This window comes from Columba livia, chromosome 11, assembly GCF_036013475.1.
Source record: "Columba livia isolate bColLiv1 breed racing homer chromosome 11, bColLiv1.pat.W.v2, whole genome shotgun sequence".
In the NCBI taxonomy this organism is placed as follows: domain Eukaryota; kingdom Metazoa; phylum Chordata; class Aves; order Columbiformes; family Columbidae; genus Columba; species Columba livia.
Window position 1 is genome coordinate 19,552,585 of NC_088612.1, and position 22,750 is coordinate 19,575,334.

Genomic DNA, 22,750 nt, shown 5'->3' on the forward strand with positions numbered 1-22,750 from the left:
CGCTTTGGGGTGTTTTTTTTGTCTTGCTTCCTAAGTTAACCGAAGCCCCGCCCTCTTTTTAAGCTATTGGCTGTCCCGGCTCTTTTGTACAGGGAGCGATGCAGCTGTCAGGCTCACAAGCTCGGGATCCGTGCTCGCTGCAGAAATAGAAATGGGCAGGAGGTGGCCGGTCGCCCTGCTGGTGGCCCTGTGGCTGGGCCAGCTGGGCGCAGGGGCGGCGGGGCGCTCCAAGGTGAACCCCCGGATCATCGCGGCTCCCCAAGGTGAGTCCCGTCAGCCGCAACCTTGAGATGCGGCAGCGTCTGCAGCTGACGCTGCGCCGTGCGTTTCTTACCAGTGACGTGTCTTTTGAAAAGAGTTGGTCTTTTTATTTCTTTTGGCTACTGTTCCAATGCCTGTGGCCTCAGGAAGGGGCTTCTGGCTTCCTTGATTGCTTAAGTGAATTTTTAGGTCTCTCTTCTCAAGTCCTTTCCTTTGTATATTCTAACGAACATTTTCCTGCAATCTGGGTGTATTAAAGGCTGTCAAAAAGCCCTGAAACAGATACAATAACCATTTCCCCTAACTTGCAGGGAGGAATGCAGAAGTGTATTTGCATAATACAGCTATGTTCTTATTCATCTGATGTACTTAACCCTGTTAGTGGCAAGAGTTCTGTGAGTAAATATTTGGAGAGCATTTCTGTTCTCTGAGAAAATATATATTTCTGAAATGGCACGCAATGACTTAATAATCAGATCTTATCCTAGCAGCAACCGAACAAAGAAATGTTTTCAAGGGCAAGCTTAGAGCACAGCCCAAGCTTCATGTGTTGAAAAGAGCAGGCTAATGTTTAATGACTTTATCATGTGTCTTCCAAGCTTTTTGATTAATACCCTCCAGGGAGGCTTTAACAAAAGCCCCCATCACGTCCCTGGTGGTTTTGCTGTTCGTCTGAGCCGGCGGGTTCAGCGGAGCCGCAGATCTCATGCTGCTCTGCAGTACAACAGCTCCTCTGTGTTCCCTGTTCGCCGGCAACTTCAGAGGACACCAATTTCCTCTGGTTTATTCTGCACCATCTGTTATTCTTCTGCCGTTATTTGTTACTCCCTTCTTCGGGGCGATGGCTGCCTGAGGGTGAAGGGCCGGGAGCAGAGGGAAGGGCGGTGGGTGCTCGGAGGTATAACCTATGCTGGTGGCATAAAGGGGACAGACACCGGCAGGGAGGGCGGCGAAAGGTTTCTCCCAGTTCTGCATCATTTGTTTTATTCCCCCCGGAAAAGGGGACGCAAGCGGGGGAGAAGGCACGAAGCCTGAGACTGAACAGAGGATGGGGTCACGCGTGTCCCCTGTGCTGCTTGGGGCATGAAGCAGGGAAAGTTGAATTTTCGGCATCTGGTGCGTTTGGAAATGCTTGTCCTCGAGTACAGATGTGCTGAGCGGGAAGAGAGGTCTTGGGTGGTTGTTCCACCTGTCCGCGTGGGCTGTACGTGCCATGGCCATGCAGCATGGTCCTGTGGCCTTTCCCTGCATCTGTGTCACAGGGTGGCTCTCCCAGCATTAAACACAGCGAGGATTTGTCACCAGAAGGCAATTAGTGGTAGGACATGTCCCTGCAAGGGGATCAGCTTGTGTTGATCTCTTTTTTTGAGAGCTTAGCTGGGACACAGGCTCAGGGATTTCAATTCAGGATATATCAGAGATGCAGCTGTGCAGCACATTCATTAAGAGTCATTCACGTGTCCTGTTTCACAGATCACATTTTGCTTGGTGTAGCCTTTGCCTATTAGGAAGTGGGTCTGTGGGTGAGGAGCCTCTGGAGGAGGGTGAAGAAATGGGACAGGGACAAAGGGGACATGATGGGAGCCCTCTCCAACTTCCCCACTGCTCCAGACACAGCGCCTTTAGGACAACCTGCAGGTTATATTTGTGTCCCCATAGAGAGGTTTGTCCCTCGCTGTGGGGTGATGGTGTTGCAGGGCTCGATTTGCAGCTCGAGCAGGATGGAGAGAAGCAGCAACACGGGACGTTCGCGTGGGTGGTGCTGCTGGGGCTGCGTTTGCCGTGGTGCAGCACTGGCCTCAGCCCCGGGCTCTGCGGGAGTTGGCAGCTCTTCACCTCATTAAATTTCCTACACGCCACAGCCCATCACTAGCTCCAGGTACAGCAGGATCAGCAAAGACACCTAGAGATGGTCCAGCCCTGTGGGTGAAGGAAGAGATTCCTGGTGCTGGCGGTGTGCGTGGGATCCCTCCCCAGGCTGCAGTGCTGGGGGAGAGGAGGAAATCAGTGCTGGGTAAAACTACATCTCTCAGGCTTGCTCCTCTCACCAGACCCGGGGAGAGAGCCCTGACCTGTCTTGATGCATGGAGCTGCCTGGGTTTGAGTCATTTCCCAGTCCTGGTGACTTGGGGCAGTGGGTGGCTGGAGCACCGTGTTGTGCAGATCTGCTTTTTTATGAGTGCTCTATGCATCTAAAGCCAGCCCCGAGGCCTCAGCTGCTGCTCTGCCTTTATTTTGCTTCCCCAATGCTGCAGTGCAGGAGGGGTAAGGAAAGGGCACGCTTTTCCCGAAGATCAGCCCCGTTTCAACACCTGCTTGGGAGCGTTTGGCACCGGGGGCAGGGTGACAGGTCCCCAGGGCCCTCCCAGCCAGCACAGGAGGCCAGTGCTTGGGTCCTGCTGGGTAAGCACTTATTTGAAAACACGTCTGACTCTGCAGGATTTCTTCCCCTTAGGGCAGGACTCAGAGCAAAGGGCTGAGGTCAGCTCCAGGCCACTGGTCATATCTAAAGTGCTGCAGATCCTTCTTACTGACAAGGGCTTTGTCCCCCTTCCCCTTTGCAGCTGACCCAGGTTGGAGTCTCTTCTGGCTGTTACCTTTCCCAGCACCCTAACGAAGGCAGATTGTAAATAAATGGCAAGTTTCCCTTCTCTTGAGATTTGCAGAGTGGGAGTAAGTTCAGCCGTAGCAGCCGGGGCTGGCGTACAAGCAAGTGCTTCCACCTTGCACACTGTGTTCTTGCCTATCTTCCCTGTTATTTCTCTCCTCCCTCTGCCTCTGTGGATTTTTTTTTTCCTGACTAAACGCTGACCAGCTGGGCTTTGTTTTGAAAAGGTGCATTCACATCCCACACTGAGCTTTTGCCTGTCAGCACAGATATTGTGGTTACTCGTGTTGATCCAGCAGCAGCGAGGGAGACCGCTGTGTCCCCAGCTCTCCGGGTGACAACATGGGCAGATCCAGCCCCTCCGGATGGAGGATCCCAGCCTGGCTGTCTGCTGACCGGAATGTCACCGAGCATCGAGCGCTGCAAAGACAACACAGAGCCCGAGGGCTGGGTCAGGGTCCTGTAGCCTGGGGCCTTTGGCACGGAGCAGGAATCATTTTTAGCTACTGCCATGCCTTAGATTATCTTGTCCCTGTTTACTGGCACGTGGGTAGAGCCAAGACAAACTCGGGTTGCCTGCTGCATTCACACCTTGGTGTAGGATGGGATCTGATAGTTTAATTATTCCCTTATTTCTCATTAACAGATGAGGTTGGAAGCTGGAGGGGGACGGGTTCTGAGCTGCTGTGTAGCTCACAGGACATAAACAAGGTCCCGCAGGGAGAAAGGAAGGTTATACTCTTGACCTTTGGCTGCCTCGTCTGGGTAAACTGGCTCTAGCCTGCTCCAGATCACAGGAGGGCACTGAAGTGGCAGTTCCTGGAATTGTCCACACTGCAGGTAATAGCTCCTGGGCTTTGCCAAGCTCAGTTTTGTTTCCTTGCCCTGGGAAAACTCTGCCAGCAAGCACCTGAGTGCCGTAGGAGCAGTTCTAGGAGCTCTTTGTACCCACGGGTGCGACGGCACTGTGTTCAGCTAGCAAAGGAGCTGAAGAGGCGAGGCTGGACTCATACTGATGGGGAATGGTGGCAAAATGAGAGATTGTAGTGTTAACCCCAGATTTTACTCCTCGGTGACAGTGGCACTTTGTAGGACAGTTTCACATCGAGCTCTCAGAGCATCATCATTTCCAGGAGAAAGCTTCTCGCTTTCCCAGCAATGCTATTTTCTGCAGGCGGCTCATTTTCACAGGGTGGGTGATGCCGGTATCATAAAATGTTGGTTGAAAAGAATGTATATATGCATTTTTTGCTCTGTGCAGATTGAAAACAAAAAAACAAACCAAACAAACCGAGCGAGTGAATCACAGCCACCTCCTGTTGCAAGAGCACGACACAAAAACAACAGGCCTGGGCGAACTAATAGAAGTTGTGGCTGCTCAGGGCTGGGAAAGAGCCAGATTCCAATTGCTGACCTGCTGCCCAGCTCCGTGCCAGCCCTCAGGCTGAATCAGGGTCAGGATGACAGAAAATTGGCCTGGGAAGGTTTTTCTGTAGCTGATGTAGTCCAGCTTGGTGCCTCAAAGCAGGATGAACTAAATCTAAGCCTGAGTACTTGAGTACAAGCTAAATAAGGAGTACAAGATGCTTTATAAAGAAGCTCGTGTCCAGAAAAAGGGCTGGAAGGTGAGCTGGAGGGAGGAAATTGCTTGTTTTGTAGCCAGCTCTCTCCTGTCGAGCTACATCCGATGGTGTGCGGCTATTCCTGGTCCCTCCCAGAATAGGACTCGTTCCTCCAGTCGGACACCCTTTGCTTTTCCATCCCAGCTACACCCAGCGTCTGACCGAGTCTGGTTTGACGCAGAAATACGATCGGTGCCACAGGAGGTAGATGTGGAAGCATTTCTACTAATTTCAGAGCGGTTTTGTATAATAAACCTAATATCGCCCTTAATGACAGCTCTGGATCTCTATAAATATCGAGTCACCTGTTTGAACACTGTTGACTGGTGTCAGCATCGTCCTGCAGCGATGACTCCCCATCTAATTACCCACTTGAGTTTAATTTTTCTCCTTTATCACGCATGCCTGTGCTGGGAGGGAGAGGGCATCGCAATTTGAAGGAGCTGTAGGAGTTTCCTTGGGGAATGTGCGGCCAGTCTTGGCCAGACACCTGCCCTTGGGCCCTTCACAACAACTGTGGCTTTGCTCACATCTTGGATAAGTTTTGGAAAGTCTGAGCGTCTGGTTTCCCATGACTGTAACGCGGTGGTTTGGCTTTCCAAGTCTGAGTAACACTGCAGCCAAAGAGGGACGTGAGAAGGGTGGATAATGTGTTTCGCTGCAGGGGGGTTGGAGGTCACACTGGCAGAAAGGGGGTGCCAGGAAGGTCTGTGTGGCTGTCCCTGCCACAAACCCTGGTGTCCGCAGGGCTGAGACCTCACTGACATTTGTTACAGGGGTGGGCAGCCTGCAAACGGCAACCCAATCTAGTGCAGAAGTCCCCTTGCTGCATGCGTAATCTGGTTTATTTTCTGGAGCGAATTGAAACTTCATCCTTGTGCTGGAGCCACAGATCTTTCTCCTCACCTTTAAACCTCTGCTGGATGCTCCAGGGGGACTGCACATGTCCCCTGTCCCTGTGTCCCCCAAAGCAGGTCACACCGAGGCTGGCAGGAGAGAACATTTACCAGGGAATTGTTTCTCAGCAGCAGGGAGGGAGGAGGTGGCTGCCAATTAAGCTAAAAGGTAAAGCGGCTGTTTTGCTGGTGGATGCTCATAGAGGTGCTCGGGGCGATTTTTAATCTGGAAAGCTTTTTAAGAGAAATGGGCCTTTGGAAATGGATCTTCTTTGTGGGAGGGGTAGCCGTGTTCTCCAGATAGCAGCTCTCTGGCTAAAAGCATCCTTTTGTTGTTCTGCCGTTGTGCCTGTATAATAAAATACCATAATCACAGGCCAAAGTTCCCCAGCTTCCAGCAGGAACACGGCACAGCTCGGGACTGTCATTACAGAGACCGGCTTTTGGGAAGGAACAAAACCTGGTTCTAAATTTAGCGCCCACGAGCCGTAGGGTGCAGCTGACAGCTCGGCTTTGGGGCTGGTGGGGAAAAATGTACCTGCTGGATGATAAACCTTGCACGTGAAATCAGAGGCTCTGGACTTATCTCACAATGGCACAGCCTTCCATGCTGCAGAATTTTGGGGTTTGAGCGCGCAGGGGATATCAATGATGCGTTAGCATGCACAGAAAACACCGCCATGCCTGTCATAATAGTCATTTTGCGTTTCAAAAGGAGAAACCTTGCTCTGGTTGGAGCCTTTGGAGGGTAAGCGGAGCCCTGCAGCGCTGCTCGATGGCAGAGGCTTTGAATTCAAGGCTTGTTCCTCCCCGGCTGCAGGTTCGGGGTCTCTTTTGTTGCTTGTTGAGTGGGCGTTTGGGACCGCTGCCAGCTCTGGCCCCAGCTTGGAGGCCCCTGGTGAAGGGAATATAGGTTGTAAAGCTCTCGGAAGAGCTTTTGAGCAGACATGCCCATGCCCAGCAGCTGCGTTACCAAACTGAGAGGGCTTTTTTTCCTCTCTTTCTTCCTGCCTTTGCTCACCTCTGCGCTGAATAGCGCTGCCAAGACGCTCCAGAGCTTACTAGAAATAGCGTGGAAATTGTTAACGTGCCAGAATATTTGCCTTCTGTAGCATAACTCTAAAAAAGCCCATTTGTGTGATTAGAGTGTTCTCTGAGAGCTTGAGCCTTTGTGCATCTGGATTGCGCGCGGGCTGAGAGCTTTTGTGGGACGTATCCCTGATAATGTGGGCTGAATTGTTTTTTGCTGTTGATGGTCGGGATCTCTTGAGGGAGGCAGAAAACAGCTGGCCAGGCACCCTGTGATTGCAGGGTCTGCAGGAACATTCGGGGAAGGATCCAAAGAAAAAGGCAAGCGGTGGCTTATGGTGGCAGCCGGGCACATGGCTTGGCCAAGGGTGGAAAAGTCCCACTGCGGAGAGGAGGTGGATGTTGGTGATGGATCCATGGCCTTGCTCCTTCCTTTGGAAGGATGCTCAGAGGGGTGGGAAGCAGTCGGGGAAGGGAGTTGAGAAAAGATAAGCGTGACTTTTCCTGGCAGATGATTAAATGCTGCTTGCCTCCAAACCATTCTGGGGGGAGTGAGACAGGCTGAGAAATACCGAATAAGTTAAACCCGCTGCTCTGACTTGCTGCAAAGTTAAAATGAGAAAGAGGAATGAAATGTGAAGGCAGTCAGGGCTGGGTTTGAGTAATGTGGGCTTCCCAGCCGCCTAGTTCCCCACCATGCTTTCACACCTCTTGCTTCTGGCTTTCCCGCATTGCAGGGGCCCCTTAGTCAGGGTCCAGGGCCACAAGTCCCCCTGGTCCTCGCCAACCTCGTGTGGGTCACCTGTGCTGCTCAACACTGATTCTCCAGGTGAGAGATGGTCAGAGATGGAGAAGAAAAAGAACAGCTGTGCTGCTTTCGGGAACCCGCCCACAATGTTTCCTACAGCATGGAGGGGATGGGAGAATTACAGTCAGAGCTTTTACCTGCCCTGGGCTGATGAGAAAGTGCTTTGTGTTCACTGAGAAACTGTTTTACTTGCTCTGGCCTTTCACATGCTCTTGGGTGGCATCCGTAGGAGTGTTTGGCTGGTACAAAGGCAGCAGCTCTGAGCCCGGTGTTTCTGTCCCACCTGGGCAGCGCCCAGACCCTGCTCTTGGGCTGTCCCCATCGCAGGGGGCTGCGTGGTCCCTACGAGATCACAGAGGGCTCTAAGGAGCAGGAAACACGTGTGTCTATGTCTGGTCCCACTTCAGCAAGAGACATTTTTAGCACTCCTTTTCTGCTTGCCCGGTTTCCGCTGACTAATACTGCAGATTAGTTTTGGGGGGAGACCCTGCAAGCATCCTGCACAGATAAGGGGAGAGAGGGGAGACCGGGAGGGGAAGGCAGGCGGCACAAATGCCGTCCGAGAGGTGCCAGGCACTGGGCTGATGGGCACCATGCTCCTAGTCATACCCAGATGGATAGGTAGGGGACAGGGAGGGAGTGAAAGTGGGACAGGGATGATATTTAGCTCTGGAGGAAGCTCTGAGAGGTCCAGGGTAGACACCTGTAGGAAATGGGGCTGTATTGGTTCTGCTCTCTTTATTTTGCTTGCTTTGCGAAGCGGCTGATGTTGGAGCAGAGGTTGAACTGAGGCAGTGTGGGGCTTCCCCGTACTCAGTGACATTCCCCGAGGGATGATCCTGCAGCCTTTCCATGCCTCTGCTAAACCCTTTGGCAGCGTGCTGGTGCTGTACACCAGGGAAAGGAGAGGACAACGGGCTAGGTTTTGTTGTGAGCAATGAGAAGGAGACAGTGTCCCACACCGATTGCTTTGCCACTTTCTCAGAAACCTCTCCCACAAAAGCGTATCGTTTTCTGCAAGGCATCTTGGCTGGTGGCGTGTTGGAGACCTTGCAACTCGCAGTCACGCAGTGGCAGGTCAGAGCGAAACCCCCAAAATGTCCCTGTTGGGTCGTCTCATCCAGAGACAAATTGTTCCTATTAAAAAAACCCCATTGCTGCAGGATCTGCCGGGTCCCAGGAGCCTGTCAGACGTTTCGAGGTGTCCGTCCCCAGGGAAGGGCGCAGCTGATGGGTGCACAGGGCTCCAGGAGCACCTCCCCAGCCCGACTGCGGTTTCTGTGTGTGTCACATTGCTCCCTTTGGGCAAAGTCACGGGGGGATGAAAACCTATCTCCCTGGAGGCATACTTCCTCCTTGCAAAATGTCTCAGCTTGGGAATTTATAGATCATCTAAAAAAAAAAGAGAAAACGCAGCTTGGCTTCTTGCCGGCATCCGTGGTGGAGCTGGGGAGGCAGACGTTCGTGGATGGGAGCAGGGTGCTGCAGTCCGGCCCTTCTCCCAGGGATGGAGGGGACCCGTGGCAGCCCAGTGGGGTGTCCCCGTCCCTCTGGGGTGGGTGCTGTGACCTCCCCCACGCTCCCCTTGGAGGGGCTGGCCAAGCAGGTAGGAAATCCAGGGATATGTCTCACTTGGGGGAATAGTGAAACTGGAACCACATTGCAGAGTGATGTCAGAGCTGGGAGTGGGTGTCCTGACCCCAAAGCGGGTCCTGAATCACATTCCCGGTCCTTAAAGGAAAACAGTCAGTCTGTCTGCACTGGGCTGTTTGTCATGCATCCTGTGTGCGCTGGGGATGGATGTCACCGAGTTCAAAGAAGCTCTGGCGTTCCCAAAAGCAGGCGCTGTGCCTGGAGCACAGAGTCAGCCCTGACTCACACTGCATTGCCAGGGGTTGAGGTGACCGGCACAGGTGTAGGGGACAAGAGGTGTGGGACATCCCTGCATTGTTGGGCCATGAGTCAGCATCGAGCAGGCAGCTTTTCCTTCTGTCGTCAGAGCCCATCCCAGGCCAATTGCCGCTATCGAGGTTGTAATCCATCCGGTCTGTTCAAAAAGGAAGGAAGAAATAAAACCTGGGAAATGAGAAATTGTTTAGAAAAGGAGGGAACCAGGAAAGGATCCAGCCGGCGCTGTGATTTGGGCAGGAGCGCGCGTGCTGTCAAACCTACCGGCAGAGGAGCAGGTGGCGGTGTCATCGGCGTCCTGCGCTGTGACGGTGACGCCTGACAATGTTATAACGTGTTATAGTGAGAAGAGTCCCCAGGGCTTCTGGGGGCATTGCCTGGGCGTCGGGGAGCTTGAGACTTGGCTCTGAGCTTCAGCCCTGCACCGGTTTAAATCCTGTTTTAGCACTTAGTGATGCTGGCAGGTGGCCCAGCCCTGTGTCCCCTCCTATAGCAGCTGCAGGAGGGTTTGGGAGAGCACACGTAACTTAGCTAAAGGAATTTCCCCTGCTAAGGGTGGCAGGTAAATCCCATACTCTGCCTGCTTTTCCCTCTTCATATTCCAGGGGTGTCCCGCTAATCAAGGATCTTCCCCTTGTCTGCATTCATACCTCTGCAAGAAGCAGTAGGTTCTTATCTCACCCTCCTTCCATTTTTATTTTACCTAAGCTTTATTTCAGCTCCTTATTTTAAAATGCTGCCACTAGAGCAGATTTGAACCATCACCCGCATTTCGGGGGACTCAATCCTCCCCCAGCACCGGGAAACCGTGGATTCACAAAGGCTGGTTTGGTGCTGGGAGCCGTGCGAAGCCGGTGACTAAGCCGAGCGTCTGGGTTGCCGGAACCGTCTGCCAGCCCGAGGTGCGGAGGGAAGCGGGATCATCGCTTAGTCAGCCCTCCAGCCGGGATCAGAGCTGGGCTGTCGAGTTTGCCTGTGAGGAGACTGCGCACCCACGTTAGCAATCTGTTCTGCACAAAGCTCTGGGATGTGCTGGGGAGGGCCAGGCTCTTGGTGCCCTTCTGAAGGGAGCCAGAGAGCCCTTCAGCATGGTGTTAAAGCTGGGTTTGCCCAGGCTGCGCTTTGGGAAACCAACCTGTTTCACCTTACGCCCTGATCAGCTGGGAAATGGGATTGCTCGGTCTGCTTTCTGTGTTTGGGATGGGCCTCTCTGCCCTCATCCAGAGCATCTCTCTCTCCCTCCTCGTCCATGACCTCACCTCGCAGGCATCCTTCCGAGCTGCACCGCGCTCCCTCCTGCTCCCTCCTTTAATATTATTCTTCTTCAATCTGGTGTCGCGCTCCCCATCCCGCCTGCGAGGCACAAAGCCGCTCTTTCTCCTATTCAGTTCTCTGGACCCGGGGTTAGCATTTCAATTGACAATCATGCCATTGATTTAGGCTCTGGCGATCACGTTGGCAGTAAATGCCAGCCCAAGGGATTCTGGAAAGGAGCCCCGTGTCCTCTGAAGCTCCGGAGGGTGGTGGCAGGGTCGTGCCTTCCCCATTCCAGGGGGTTAAACTGTTCTTTGCAGTGTCAAAAGCAGCCTTGGGCTTGCTAGGAGAGGCTTGTCCCCTCCTCTGGGGACACTGAGGGCCATTAGATGCCCTCTGCATCATCCTCCTCAGCTCTTGAAGCCGTTTCTGGACCCCAGCACCCGCTCACGGATAACACCTTTAAAAGATTTGCTTCCAGATTGAGTTAAATCAGTGCTGGAGCTGCAAAACCCACTTCTGGGCCCTGGCTAGCAGAGCTGTTTACTCTCAGCTCAGTGATTCAGTGCAGTCCCTGGGGAGCTGTAGGATAAATAATACGTTGGCGCCAACCAAATTATTGTTTTGGGCTTGTTTGTTTGCGGCTGTTTGGGGAGAAGTGTGTCCTTACAGGTTGGCACAGCTCTCAGAGCGGAGATTAAAAAAGAGGCAGCGTCACAAAAGAGCCTGGAAACAAAACCAAAGGTAACAGGAACACGTAGGGCTGAGGTGTGTGAAAGGCTGAGGAGGAGGCGGAGGAGCCGGGAATGGCTGTAGGTGGATATTTTCTTGGATTCAGCAGCAAATTTAGGAGCTGGGCTGGGGGTGTGACCAGTGAAGAAGGTGAAGTGGAGAAAGTGGAGAAAAAAAGCTACAAAGCCAGCAGGCATTTGGTAGCCCCAGTGACCTCTAATAAGCCTTTTTTCTTCATTTGGGGCTCTGCGGAGCCTCGGTGGGACTCTTGCGCAGTGTGCTGGGGGCAGAGATTGCCCTTTGCCTGTCCTGCCAAGTGTCCCTATAAATAGAGTGGGCCACGTGCCACTGATTAATTGCCTGTCTGTGCGGGCAGCCGCAGCCTTTGTCTGTGTGCTGGGAGCGGCGGCACTTGCCAGGAGAGAGGCCCCGTCTTCTTGGGAAAAGAGAATGAAAACAGAGCGATGAGCAGAAGTCACTCCTGATCGGGGACTTTTCTCCCCCTCGGAGGAGCGATTCCTCTCGTGTCATTGCTGCAAACTATGCTAGGGGATCTTGAAGGGTGTGTTATAACCTGCCATGGAGCTGGGACCCACCACAGCTGCTCAAAGCTGCCCAGATGTGGCTGCAGCATCCCAGAGAGGGACGTGGGACAAAGGGACCCCATGGAGGGACAGCAAAGTCCCCAGGGGAGGAGGTGCAGGGCTGGCCTGCCACACCTGAGCTGGCGATGTAGAGGGGAATGGAGGATGTTTGTAGGAAAGAGAAGCTGGAAAAGGCAGAAGGTGAAAGAGGAAGGAAATTGGGGAGGACAGGCACCTCTTCCTCCCAGCTGGAAAACTTCCCGTCTGCAACAACCGGTTGTGACACAGGTCCAAGGTCTTGCAGCTCATTTCTGGGTCACATCCGGGGCATGAGGCACCTTCCCCTGGCACACATGGCCTCTGGCCTGGGGGCTCCAATCCCCTCCCGTGTCCGGAGAGGGGAGGGAGCCCTTCGTCTCCAAGCAGGAGGCATTCAGCCATCTGAGCAGGTGGGATGGCAGCTGCAGAGCTCATTTGAGCTTCTGCAAGAGCTCCTGCAGCAAAGTTCCCCTCCTCCTCCTCTTCCTCCATCACCAGCCCTGCAGGTGCTAGGTGGGGCCACTCAAATGTGCAGCTCTGCTGTGCCCTGGGGCCGAGGTGACAATAGCTCGTGTCCCTGCCAGCTGTCCCCAGGGGCTTCCAGCCACACACCTCTGTTTTTCTCGTTGCTTGCACTGAGGACGTGGAAAGGGAGCGGATCAGGCTGAGCTGGCTGCAGGTGCTTTCTGCAATTAGCTGCAGTTCCCCTGACGAGTGTCTCCTCTGTGCTGTTCCTAGGTGCGAAAGAATATGTGTTTCCCAGGAGCGAGAAGTACCCTGTGTTCTATCATCAGGAAAACAGCTCAGCCATCTACATTGGGGGAGAGGGCAAGCTTTATTACCATGACTTTGCAACTGATGAGAACTACACGGTAAGGATGCTCTATGAATACGTTTGGCCCCTCTAAGAAAGTGTCCAGCATCCATCTTGCAGCCCAAATGCTCAATACGTTGCTCAGCATCTTTGCCAGCAGCAAAGTCAGGTCTGGTCTCTGCCCAGCCTGCCCCATCAATCCGGGAAGCCACAACATCAATATGATGAATGGCTGCAGCACGCATTAGTTGGCTTTTAGAGGGAAGGGACTAAAGCATATCTCTTTTCTTCCAGGAAGACTTCCCAGTGAAAAATGAAGGACAGTGCATGATGCCTGGGAGTTCGGTAGGTTCTGCATGTGGTCGAACAGAATTTGGACCAGCTGGATGTGTGAGGGTTGGAGGACTTGGGTTGAAGGACTGCTGGGGAAGGAGCCGGGTGTGCTTCTCGTGCTCTCTCTGGGCGAGACCTCCTGTGCCTGTGGAGCAGGAGGTTAGATGAGATAATACCACTTTCCTCCTCTGGTTTTAAGACCCAGGAAAAAGCGAAGAAGCCATATAGCAGTGGGCTTGGAGCTGCAGGGCTGCTCTGCTCTTCACAGTTGCTCACACTCCCCTTCCTTTTCTTGCAGGAGGACAATAAAAATTACCTCACGTTAGTGGAAAAGTACGGAGACGGGATGTTAGTGTGTGGGACTGGCGCCTGCGCTCCCACCTGCTGGAACTTGGTATGTTAGGGCCACCTGTGGTACCTCTTGCTGTTTTGTACTCTCTCTGTCTGTAAAGTGGTGCCTTGATCCCTCCTCCTCCTCAGGAGGCTCTGAAATGCCTTTTCTGTCCTTCCCCAGACACAGAGGAGGGAGAGGACCGCATGGGATGGGAGAGGTATTGCTCCTTTCACCCCCGACTCGAATACCCTTGTTGTTGTTGATGGTAAGTCTGTCTTCTCATGTATTTTTGGTCATTGTGCTGTGCAGGAAGGCTGAGCTCTTCATGACAAAAAGTGGTGCCTTGAGGCCGTTCCAAGGGCTTTGCATAGTTGGTGATTTGCCTTAGTGCTTCTTGCTTTTTCTTCATCAAAATGCATGTTGTTCTAGGACATAGTTTGGCACAAGGTGGTTTATTCCTGTCCAGGCCATAAGGGTTGAGTTTCTGTGTGGGAGGGTAGAATGTGATGGAAATAGCAGGAGGTTCTGCAGTAACTCTGCTGCTCTGAATCTGGCAGAGGGGGAGATAGGGATCCCTCCCAGAGACAGAGCAAGAATTTGTCCCTTCCACTGCTTAAGATAACAGGATTTGGTGAGTCCTGCCAGGCCTGCTCAGTCCTAGGCAGTGAGGATTTGGTTTCTTGACCAGTATCCACCATCTCTGTGAGTCTATGTGCCCAGAGACATCTTGGTTCTTGTGTTCTCATCTCACAAACCCTTTTGCCTGCTCTGGAAACAGCCCGCTGCAAATGAGCCTTCCTGTGCCGCAGGTCATGACATCTACTCCACCATCAAGAAGAGCCAGCAGAACGGCAAGATACCCCGTTTCCGACGAGTGAGAGGGGGCGGAGAGCTCTACACAAGTGACACGGTGATGCAGAGTGAGTAAGGGGAAGGTCCTGAGGCCTGGAACCCACCAGGTTGATAAATTGGACTCTTTGTCCACCCACAGCTGTGGGCTGTGCTGTGTACATCCTCTCTGCCCAGCTGGGGTGTAGCTGCAGAGCTTCTTGCTTGGGTTTGGGCACCCCTAGAGCAATGCTGCTGAGGAGGGACCCAATTCCCTCCTCGCTGCCAGCTGGGGGGATTTTACCTCTTTGCTTCTGGAACAAAACAACTGACAGGCGAGTTCCTCTTGCTGAGGGTGAGGAGATGGGGAAATTGAGAGAAATGGGTGGCAAGTCCCCCTGTCAGATGCTGGAAGGAAATACAGTTGTGTAAAAGGTGCCCATCAGCTGCCCTGCGGCTGTGGAAACGGGAAGGACAACTTCCACTCCGGGCACTGACTCTTTTCAAATCCCCAGTGGGGCTGAGACCCTGAGGGAGGAAAATTTAGGGCTGTGCATGGAACAGAAAGGACCTTCCTCAATCACTGTGGGCTTATTATTACATTATCCTATTACCTTCCCCCACGACACTGGGGAATGGGAGATTATTGAACCCCTGGCCAAAGACAAAATCAAATCGCAATGACACAAGGGCGAAACAGGACTTGTTCACGCAGAGCAGCAGAGTTGGGGCAACCAAGATACGCGCAAACAAACCCAATGGTCCCAGCACCGTGAGGCTGATCCCACACTTAGCCAGAACTCCCTGCTGTGGGGATGCTGACTAACAATGCTCAGAGGGACCCTGCACTGCTGGGGATGCCCTTTGTGGCAGTGCTGTATTAATGGGCAGAATATCACTGGGTTTTCCACAGCAAACACAAACAACAGCACAGCTTGTTCTCATCACGGAAACCTCCCTGTGAGATTGTAACTCTCCTGCACAAGGAGAGAGGAAGCGTTTCCTTTGTGAAGCAGCCGAGGTTTCCGCAGGCTCTGGGGACTTGGTCTTCCATGCGATGGGTTTGGGTGGGAGGCAGAGGGAGGGGAATGCCTGAGGAAGGTGGTGGGTGAAGAGCGGTTGTTGGTGTGATGCATCAGGTGTAGAGGATGGACTTCGGACCTGCTCTTTGTCGGAAGTGAAGCCGGTGTTTGCATTTGTTTCCTCATCTTGGTTGAGGGCAAGTGGTTTGATCCCCACGGGTGGCTTTTCAGATGAAACCTGCGTGTTCAGGCCAAGGTTTTTCCGACGCCTCGCTTCCCTTTTCAGATCCTCAGTTTGTCAAAGCCACCACATTAAGGCATGAGGAGCCTCACCAGGACAAGATTTACTACTTCTTTCGTGAAGACAACCCAGACAAGAGTCCTGAGGCCCCCAGAAACATCTCCCGAGTGGCCCAGCTGTGTAAGGTACCGCGGGAACTGTGTATGGTGGGGCGGCAAGAGTGTCATGAGGGTGGCAAATGGATGTGTCAGTTCACCTGGTGTTATAGGCACATGATTTGGCCCCTGTGGCTCAATTCATTCCTCTGCCACAGAGTTTGTGTCATGTAAGGCCATGTTCCCATCCTCTGGCTCCCATCTTGCCTCAACTATACCTCCAGAGCATCCCCCAATTATCCATCCAAGATGCTGGATGGAGCAGGACTTTGTGTTTTTCCCTCCCAAATTCTGACTCCCCGCTTTCCCTCTCTCTCAGGAAGACAAAGGTGGAACCAGTTCGCTCTCTGCCTCCAAGTGGACCACCTTCCTCAAGGCCACCTTGATTTGTGTCGACCCAGTCACCAAGGGCAACTTCAACTGGTTGCAAGACGTCGTCTTTGTCCCTGCCAGTAACTGGCGACACTCCAAAGTCTATGGGCTCTTCACAAACACCTGGTGAGGGGCTTGACAAAACGGGGATGTCCTGTCCTATGGGCCAAATCCTTCCTTTCAGCCCTCTTGTTGCTCTGGTGAGCGTGTGGGTGGAAACCAGCCAGAATGGACATGTTGGTGAAGGTGCGATTCACACAGCTGTTGGGGCAATAGCCAACATCTCCCTGACCCTCTCTTGCTCTCGTCATCTGCAGGGGAAGCTCTGCCGTCTGCGTCTATTCCTTTGGGGACATTGACACCGTGTTCCGGACATCCAAACTCAAAGGCTATAATGGTCCCAACCCAGAGATCAAGCCTGGGCAGGTGAGTTGGGTGACAAAAAATGCTCATATGCTGTGGTGAAGCTTCCTGTGGCCAGGAAAGCTGGTCCCTGCTCTGTCACTGAGTCACTGGGCAGGCAAGAGGACTGTCCCACCCCTGAGCAGCCAGCGGGGGCACTGACTCCGCCGGTGGCTTCTGTCCTCTCTTGCTGCAGTGTGTCTCCTCCGGCCAGCACACCCCCAGTGAGACCTTCAAGATAGCCGACAGCCACCCGGAGGTGGAGGAGCGGGTGGAGCCCCTCTCCCCCACCAAGAGCCCTCTGTTCCACAACAAGCACCGCTACCAGAAGATTGGGGTGCACGAGGTCTCTGCGGGTGACGGACGCCGCTACAACGTGCTTTATCTGGCGACAGGTACTGAAAACCGTTCCCTTGGGACTTGCCCACAGTTTGCTTTCCCCTCGAGGGCAGGGAACGGCAGGGAAGCAGCTGAGACCTGCAGCGTAGAGCGAAGCGAGGGGCCGTGTTCCCAGCTCAGCATATGTTTGTCAAGCAGGAAAGAACTGCCAAGTCCCAAATACATCCAGTTTCACTGTGTAGGCAAAGACAGGCTGAAAGCAGAACCCCATCATGCGGGATTTACCCCTTTGAACTGCTTCAGCCTGTGGCAGGTCTCAGGCCAAACATTTTTAGGTCCGGGGAGGGGTAGCACAGCTCTCCCCAGGTGCAGCTTTACATTATTGAGCAGAAATCCTTTGCAAAGCGACCCGCTCTGTCATCTCCTGTCCGTGCCTGCTCTGGTTGTCCAGGTTGTCTGCCTGTCCCTGGTTGCTCCCGACAGCCGTGCTCATCCCTTTGTCTGCACTGTGCTGGGATTTGTTCACAGGCACTTGTGGAGGAACTTCCTGAGGGCTTTATGTTTCCTAATCTGTGATTTATAAAAACGCAGCCAGCTCTCAGTAGGTGGCCTGGGTTGGATTAGGGCCCAGGCACGCTCAGAGTGTTTTTATCTTGCCAAAAGCCGTAGTTGAAATGCAGGTAACGCCTTGCCCACCCTGGCTGAGGCAAGAGCTGGCACCTGGGGGGTCCCCATCCCTCTCTGACATGGGGTCATGTCTGTCACCTCCCCCTGCTTGACGGTGAAGAATGGAGCAAAAATTTGGGAGGGAGAAACCATGCAAAGTCTTAAAAGAGAATAAACGGAGGATTCCTGAGCGCTGTTCCCTCAGGATGTTTTTCTACCCTTCCACCAAACTGACTCATTTTTTTAAACCACCAGTTTGGAGGCATTTAGCTAGGGAGTCAGTTTAATTAGGAAAACTGAAAGGCAAAAAGCACAAGTTCCAGCCTCAGGCGAGTGGTGAGAAGAGGCTCATGCAAGATCAGGCTGGTGATCAAAGCAGAGTGGAGCTGGAGAGCGGTTGGGTTTTTCTTGCTGGGGTTGGTTTTTCTTGCTAGGGTCGGTTTTTCTTGCTGGGGCCAGCCAGGTCCTAAAGGGCAGTGAGAAATTGGTTCCTCGTGACTCTTGGCTGGGAGGATAAGGCTCTGCTGCGGGGAAACACAGCTTGTCTGGAGAATGATTTCTTAACAGAGCAAGCAGGCTCCTTCTGACAAAGATCCTGTCTTCTCTGGGGGCCTGGTTTCAGGAATCCAGTCAAGCCTGGCCCTGCGGAGCTGGTTCTGCCTCACCTTTCTGCTCTCAGCATGCTTCATCAGGGCTCTCCTCTCTTTCTTTCTAGACAAAGGATCCATCCACAAGATTGTGGAGCTGCCCGACAGGGTGCAGAACATCATGGAGCTCCAGGTCTTCCCAAAGAAGGACCCCATCCAGTCCATGATCCTGGACCACAAGAGGGTGAGTCTCTGCTTGCTTCAGGAGAGGCAGGGACGGATGGTTTAATGACCACCAGCAAGGTGGCACTGGGACACCGTGCCGAGACGATCAGCCCCTCTGCTTTCCTCCCGCAGGCGAAGCTGTACGTCGGCTCGATGACGAAAGTGGTGGAGATTCCCATGGACATGTGCAGGGTGTATCGCAACAACTGTGAGAGCTGCCTGCTGGCCCGGGACCCGTACTGCGGGTGGCTCAACGGGACCTGCCAGTCCGTTTATCTCAGCCAGTACGTGACACTGTTTCTCTGCCACCTTCATACCCTTGGGACTTCCCTTCCTCCCCAAGGCTGCACATGATTTTGAGGCCATCCTCCTATCACAGATGTTTTGTCCCCGAAAACTGAACCTCTGTGGGGGGAGAGGTCATTGGGTTTCGCACACCCGACCCCTCTTGTGCTGTTAGAAATGTGCGTAGCTCTGCTGGCTGTGATGCTTTTTTGTGCTAGCTCTCACATTTGTCATCCACCAACCTCCTAAGTGGGGTTCTGGGGTGTGTTTTTCCATAGTAGGTGTTTTAAACTTACTTTCTTACCTGGTTTGATGCATCTTGTATAGGTGCTTCCTTCCCTACCCCTGGAAAGCCGCTTCTCTGATGTTAAAGCTTTGCTAACGCTTGTTCCCCTCCGCCAGGGAGGTGCATCAGAACCTGAACCTGGACCCGTGGCAAGGAAAGTGCCAAAAAGGGGATATTAAGGAAGGTACGTAAAGGTTTTTCCAGCTGCAGGCCGCTGTGTATCCGGGGGAGGCTTGGGGCTGGGTGGTGGATTCCCAGGTCTTTGTACGAGTTGTGGAAGGTGTTGCAACTAATGCTGGGGAACTGTGGATGACCACATTGGGACTTCTAATGTGACCAGGACACCAAGCAAGTCTCAGCTTGGAGTTAATCACTAATAATGTATTTCTGAGCTGGGTGAGTGGGATTAAACTCCGTGGTTGCCGATGTCCTGGGAGAAGAGTCCTATGGACTTCACCAGGCATGAGTCGGGTCTTGCCGTTGTCATTAAGTGACTGTGTAACATGTCTATATCGACCCAACTGTCCTTCTCTCCAGACTTGTGGGAGAACTTGTGGTTCCTGGAGATGCCACTCTCATCCCCTCCTTCTCAATCTCTCCTAGCAGATGACTACCAGAACATCACAGTTGTCCCTTTCTCCCGCTACTACCTCAACTGTCCCATCGAGTCCCACTACGCCACGTACAACTGGTACCACAACAACAACCTTATCAAGACCTGCAACACCACCCACCCGCAGCAGGACTGCTTGCACTTCATCCAGAACGTCAGCCACCTTCACTACGGCCACTACATCTGCATCTCGGAAGAGGACGGCTTCAGGCAGGCCCTGGTGAAGGAACGCCTGGTCAACCAGCTCAGGTTCATGTCCCAGAAGGGCCAAGCCACCATGACGTTTGGCTCTTGGCTGCAGCTGCTTCTGATGGTGATGTTGGTGGAACTCTTCCACTGAATGCACCAGGACTTGGGTTCCCCCATTCTGGCCGCCGCTGCTGCTCTTCCTGCACTTGCTGTCCACTCCTGAGGCGAGACCCTCGTTCTTTTAGTCCTTGGACATTAATTAGTGACTGTCCCGAAAGGGGGTCCTGGGCAGCAACCCCTCCATCTTTGGCCTTGGTGGAAGGATCGTGGCGAGGAAGAAGAGACTGCAGGGCCAGACGGAGCCGGGTTTGGGGACAGGGAGGGAAGGGGAACCCGAACACGTGTGGGGACGTTCACAGCACCCAGCAGCGTGAAGGGTTCTCCTATTGACGTGCATGCACTGATCCTCAGGGCACCGGGACTCCTCACCTCAGGAACGTGCATGTGATGAGGAGGAGGAGCCAGCCCTCGGCCTCGTGAACTGCGTGATCTGCGCTTCGCTCCGAGCGGGGACTGATGCCTCTGAGTTTTTATGGACTAATGTCTTGTTTGGGTTGGCTAGCAACTGGGACACTCCCAGTGTCACATGTGAGTCCCCTTCTGGGCTGGAGAATTTGGCTCTGGAAGGGTTTTAGGGTTTGGTTTATGTTTTGTTTTGGTTTTGTGGGGTTTTGTTACAGCTGGCTTTGACATGGGAGGGAGATCAGGAACCTGCAAGGCGAGGGCAGGCACAAAGTTAGCGTTTTGCATGGAAAAGCCTTGGAGGATGACTAGATTTGGGGTGTGAGGAAGGACAGACGGAAGGGGACGAGAAGGGAAGGTGAAAGCTGAGCCCAAACCAAATCCGGGGAGGCCCTGGGATGAAGTTTTAAGCGCACAAATCCTCTGCAGGCAGCTAAGGGCATTTATCTGCTCCTCCGGGAGAGGGGACCGGGCTTCCTCAGGGAACCAGGCGTCAGGCTGCGATCTCAGGGCGATGCCCAGGGGCTCGGGGACGCTGTGGCTGTCCCCAGCGCCCGGAGCAGCTCTGCCTCTGTCCCTTGCAGTCAGGGGGGACCAGGGGTTCGCTTCCCTTGGGCTTTTGAGGTCTCCGAGCAGGACTAAACTGTGAAAAACGGGATTCTCTCGCGTGCGAGGGGCTGTCCCGCACCTTGTCCAAACCTTTCCCAGCTCTCTCGACCACAGGCACCCCCCAACCTCGGGCCAGATCACAGAGGGGGTGTCATATCTTATGCTTCCAATAACCCGCTCCTGCTTCGTGCCTGCGCAGACACTCAGGAGTGCCCAAGGGGGCCTTTTTTTGGCAAGAGGGGAGAGGTGCCATGTGCCTCTCGTGACCACAGGCAATGGACGACAGGCCAGAGCTTCCTACTGCACTACATTTCCAAGATCCCCCTCTGAATCTAGGATATAGAGCTTCTTACATCCCTTCTCAAAGCACTTTAACTTTGTGGACTAACAAATACCTATTTATTATCACCTGGTGATTACTGCTATAATTTTATAATATGATAGAAAGTGGGTTCAGATTGAAGAGGAAAAAAAAAAATAACAACGCAACAGCTACCAAAAAAACCTTTCAGAGCTGTGACCAAAGTGAGAATGTGATCATGGAAATAAAAGAATGACGAAGAGGCAGGTGGGTGCTGTGTTTCTCACAGGAGCGGCGGGATGCTGTTGTGATGGTGGCTGGGGTGCCCCCCGCCTTCTTGCATCCCAACCCAGGATTTACAGAAGGGTTTTTCAAGTCCCCGATCCGTGGGGGTGGGAGGGTTTGGCAGCTGAAAGCGAAAGCCTCCGCTGCCTTCTTTCTTATCACATGGTTTGGCAGAAACCGTCCCGCCGGTGCCGGCAGCATATGCCGGAGCAGCGTCTTGACGTAAAGAAGGAGAACCAAGCCCGAGAGGCAGGCGGGTTTCGGCGGAGCTAAAACAAGAAGTGTGATTTCTGGGGGGGGTGACGGGGAGCTCGTCCAGGACGGGAAGGAAGAGAATCCCGGCGCTTGGGTGCTGTACGTGCACACCGAGGTGTTGGCGTTGCCAGCTCTGTCCCTGCCATGTGTTGGAGTTACCAAAGCTCTAAAAACTGACACGCCCCAAATGCTGAAGGGTTTTGTGGTACCCTGGGAAGAGGGGAGCAGAAGGGCTGGGAGTGAGGGTGATGCCGAAACCCTCTCCGGCAGCCGGTCAGAGCAAGGACCTGAGGCTGCGATAACACTATTTTGGCTGTGATAATGCTGTTTTGGCTGTGATAATGCTGTTTTGGCTGCTTGGGCTTAGTTTTCTTGCCCAAGAATCAGTCTGGGAGTCATAGAGCCAGGCCTGGGGAACACAGAGACCCCCCCAGACCAATCCCAGGTGCCACAGTGGCATCTCCTGCCCCAGGTCTTGTCCCCATTCCCTGGGGACAACCAGGACAAAAGACAGAGCTTTTGGCTAAATTTCCCAAGAAAAGCTGCAATGCCTGAGCTTTTCAGACTGTATTTTATTCTGGGCTGCATTTTCCCTGCCCACCAGCTGTTTCCTATGAATACAATGAACTGAAAATGGGGCTGCTGAGCAAATACAGCGGCCGGGGCTTTATCTCGGGTTTCAGGGGACAAGGTGTGTGCAGGGAGGGGAAAGCCAAGGCGTCACGAACGTCACTCCGACTGTGGCCACATTGTTTGAGCTATTTCGGGAGCTTTGTTTCGCTGGGAGCGGGCAGGCACAGGAAGGTCAGGTATCACAGAGCAGGGAATGGCCACACGCTTCAAACAAAAGCCTCGAGAGGGTTTGAGTTTCTTTTCCCAGTGCTTGTTTTTGGGGCTATTTCTGCCTCCAGCCTCGCTGACGGCCTTGGAGGCCGCGCTGGGAGGGTTTGCTGGGCAGGACAATAGACCCAGGAAATCCTGAGACCAAGGCAGGTCGGGGCTGGCCATGGTGAGTGATTTGAGTGGGAAATCCAGCCACTTACAAGAAATGAGGTGACCCGGGAGATGCTGGGGAAGTTAAACCCGGGATAAAGCAGCATGCCTTCCTCCCATACGGCCACACTCCTCCTCACTACACACACGAAAGCTTTTCTCCTCCAGCCATGAATTTCCACTCAAGGGGCGATCATGGCCAAAGGACGTGTCCCATCACTGTGATGTACCCCATCCTGGCTTGATGATCCCAAAAACCAGGTGTCAGCCCGGCAATTTTTAGGTCTGGGACTGCATGCAATAAATTAGTAAGAAGAGACTGACTTTAACGGAGCAGGACAAATAACATGAGA

General features: G+C 53.4%; 1 protein-coding gene across 6 annotated transcripts in view; it reads left to right on the top strand.

Annotated features, from left to right (window-relative positions):
• SEMA7A (semaphorin 7A (JohnMiltonHagen blood group)) overlaps positions 1-21,128 on the top strand; it is a 26,639-nt gene extending 5,511 nt beyond the window's left edge. For 2 of the 6 annotated variants that reach the window (XM_021280260.2, XM_005513027.3), the window contains 14 exons: positions 93-263; positions 12,480-12,613; positions 12,850-12,900; positions 13,187-13,282; positions 13,403-13,487; positions 14,032-14,142; positions 15,359-15,498; positions 15,788-15,966; positions 16,158-16,266; positions 16,439-16,637; positions 17,963-18,078; positions 18,192-18,343; positions 18,747-18,814; positions 19,234-21,128. In XM_021280260.2, the coding sequence (XP_021135935.2) occupies positions 152-263; positions 12,480-12,613; positions 12,850-12,900; positions 13,187-13,282; positions 13,403-13,487; positions 14,032-14,142; positions 15,359-15,498; positions 15,788-15,966; positions 16,158-16,266; positions 16,439-16,637; positions 17,963-18,078; positions 18,192-18,343; positions 18,747-18,814; positions 19,234-19,583 (1,902 nt within the window). In that variant the 5' untranslated portion in view covers positions 93-151 and the 3' untranslated portion in view covers positions 19,584-21,128. Of the gene's footprint in view, positions 1-63; positions 264-12,479; positions 12,614-12,849; positions 12,901-13,186; positions 13,283-13,402; positions 13,488-14,031; positions 14,143-15,358; positions 15,499-15,787; positions 15,967-16,157; positions 16,267-16,438; positions 16,638-17,962; positions 18,079-18,191; positions 18,344-18,746; positions 18,815-19,233 lie in introns of all 6 variants that reach the window. The other 4 variants (XM_065077081.1, XM_065077080.1, XM_065077082.1 and 1 more) reach the window with 4 other exon arrangements.
• The last annotated feature ends 1,622 nt before the right edge of the window (positions 21,129-22,750 follow it).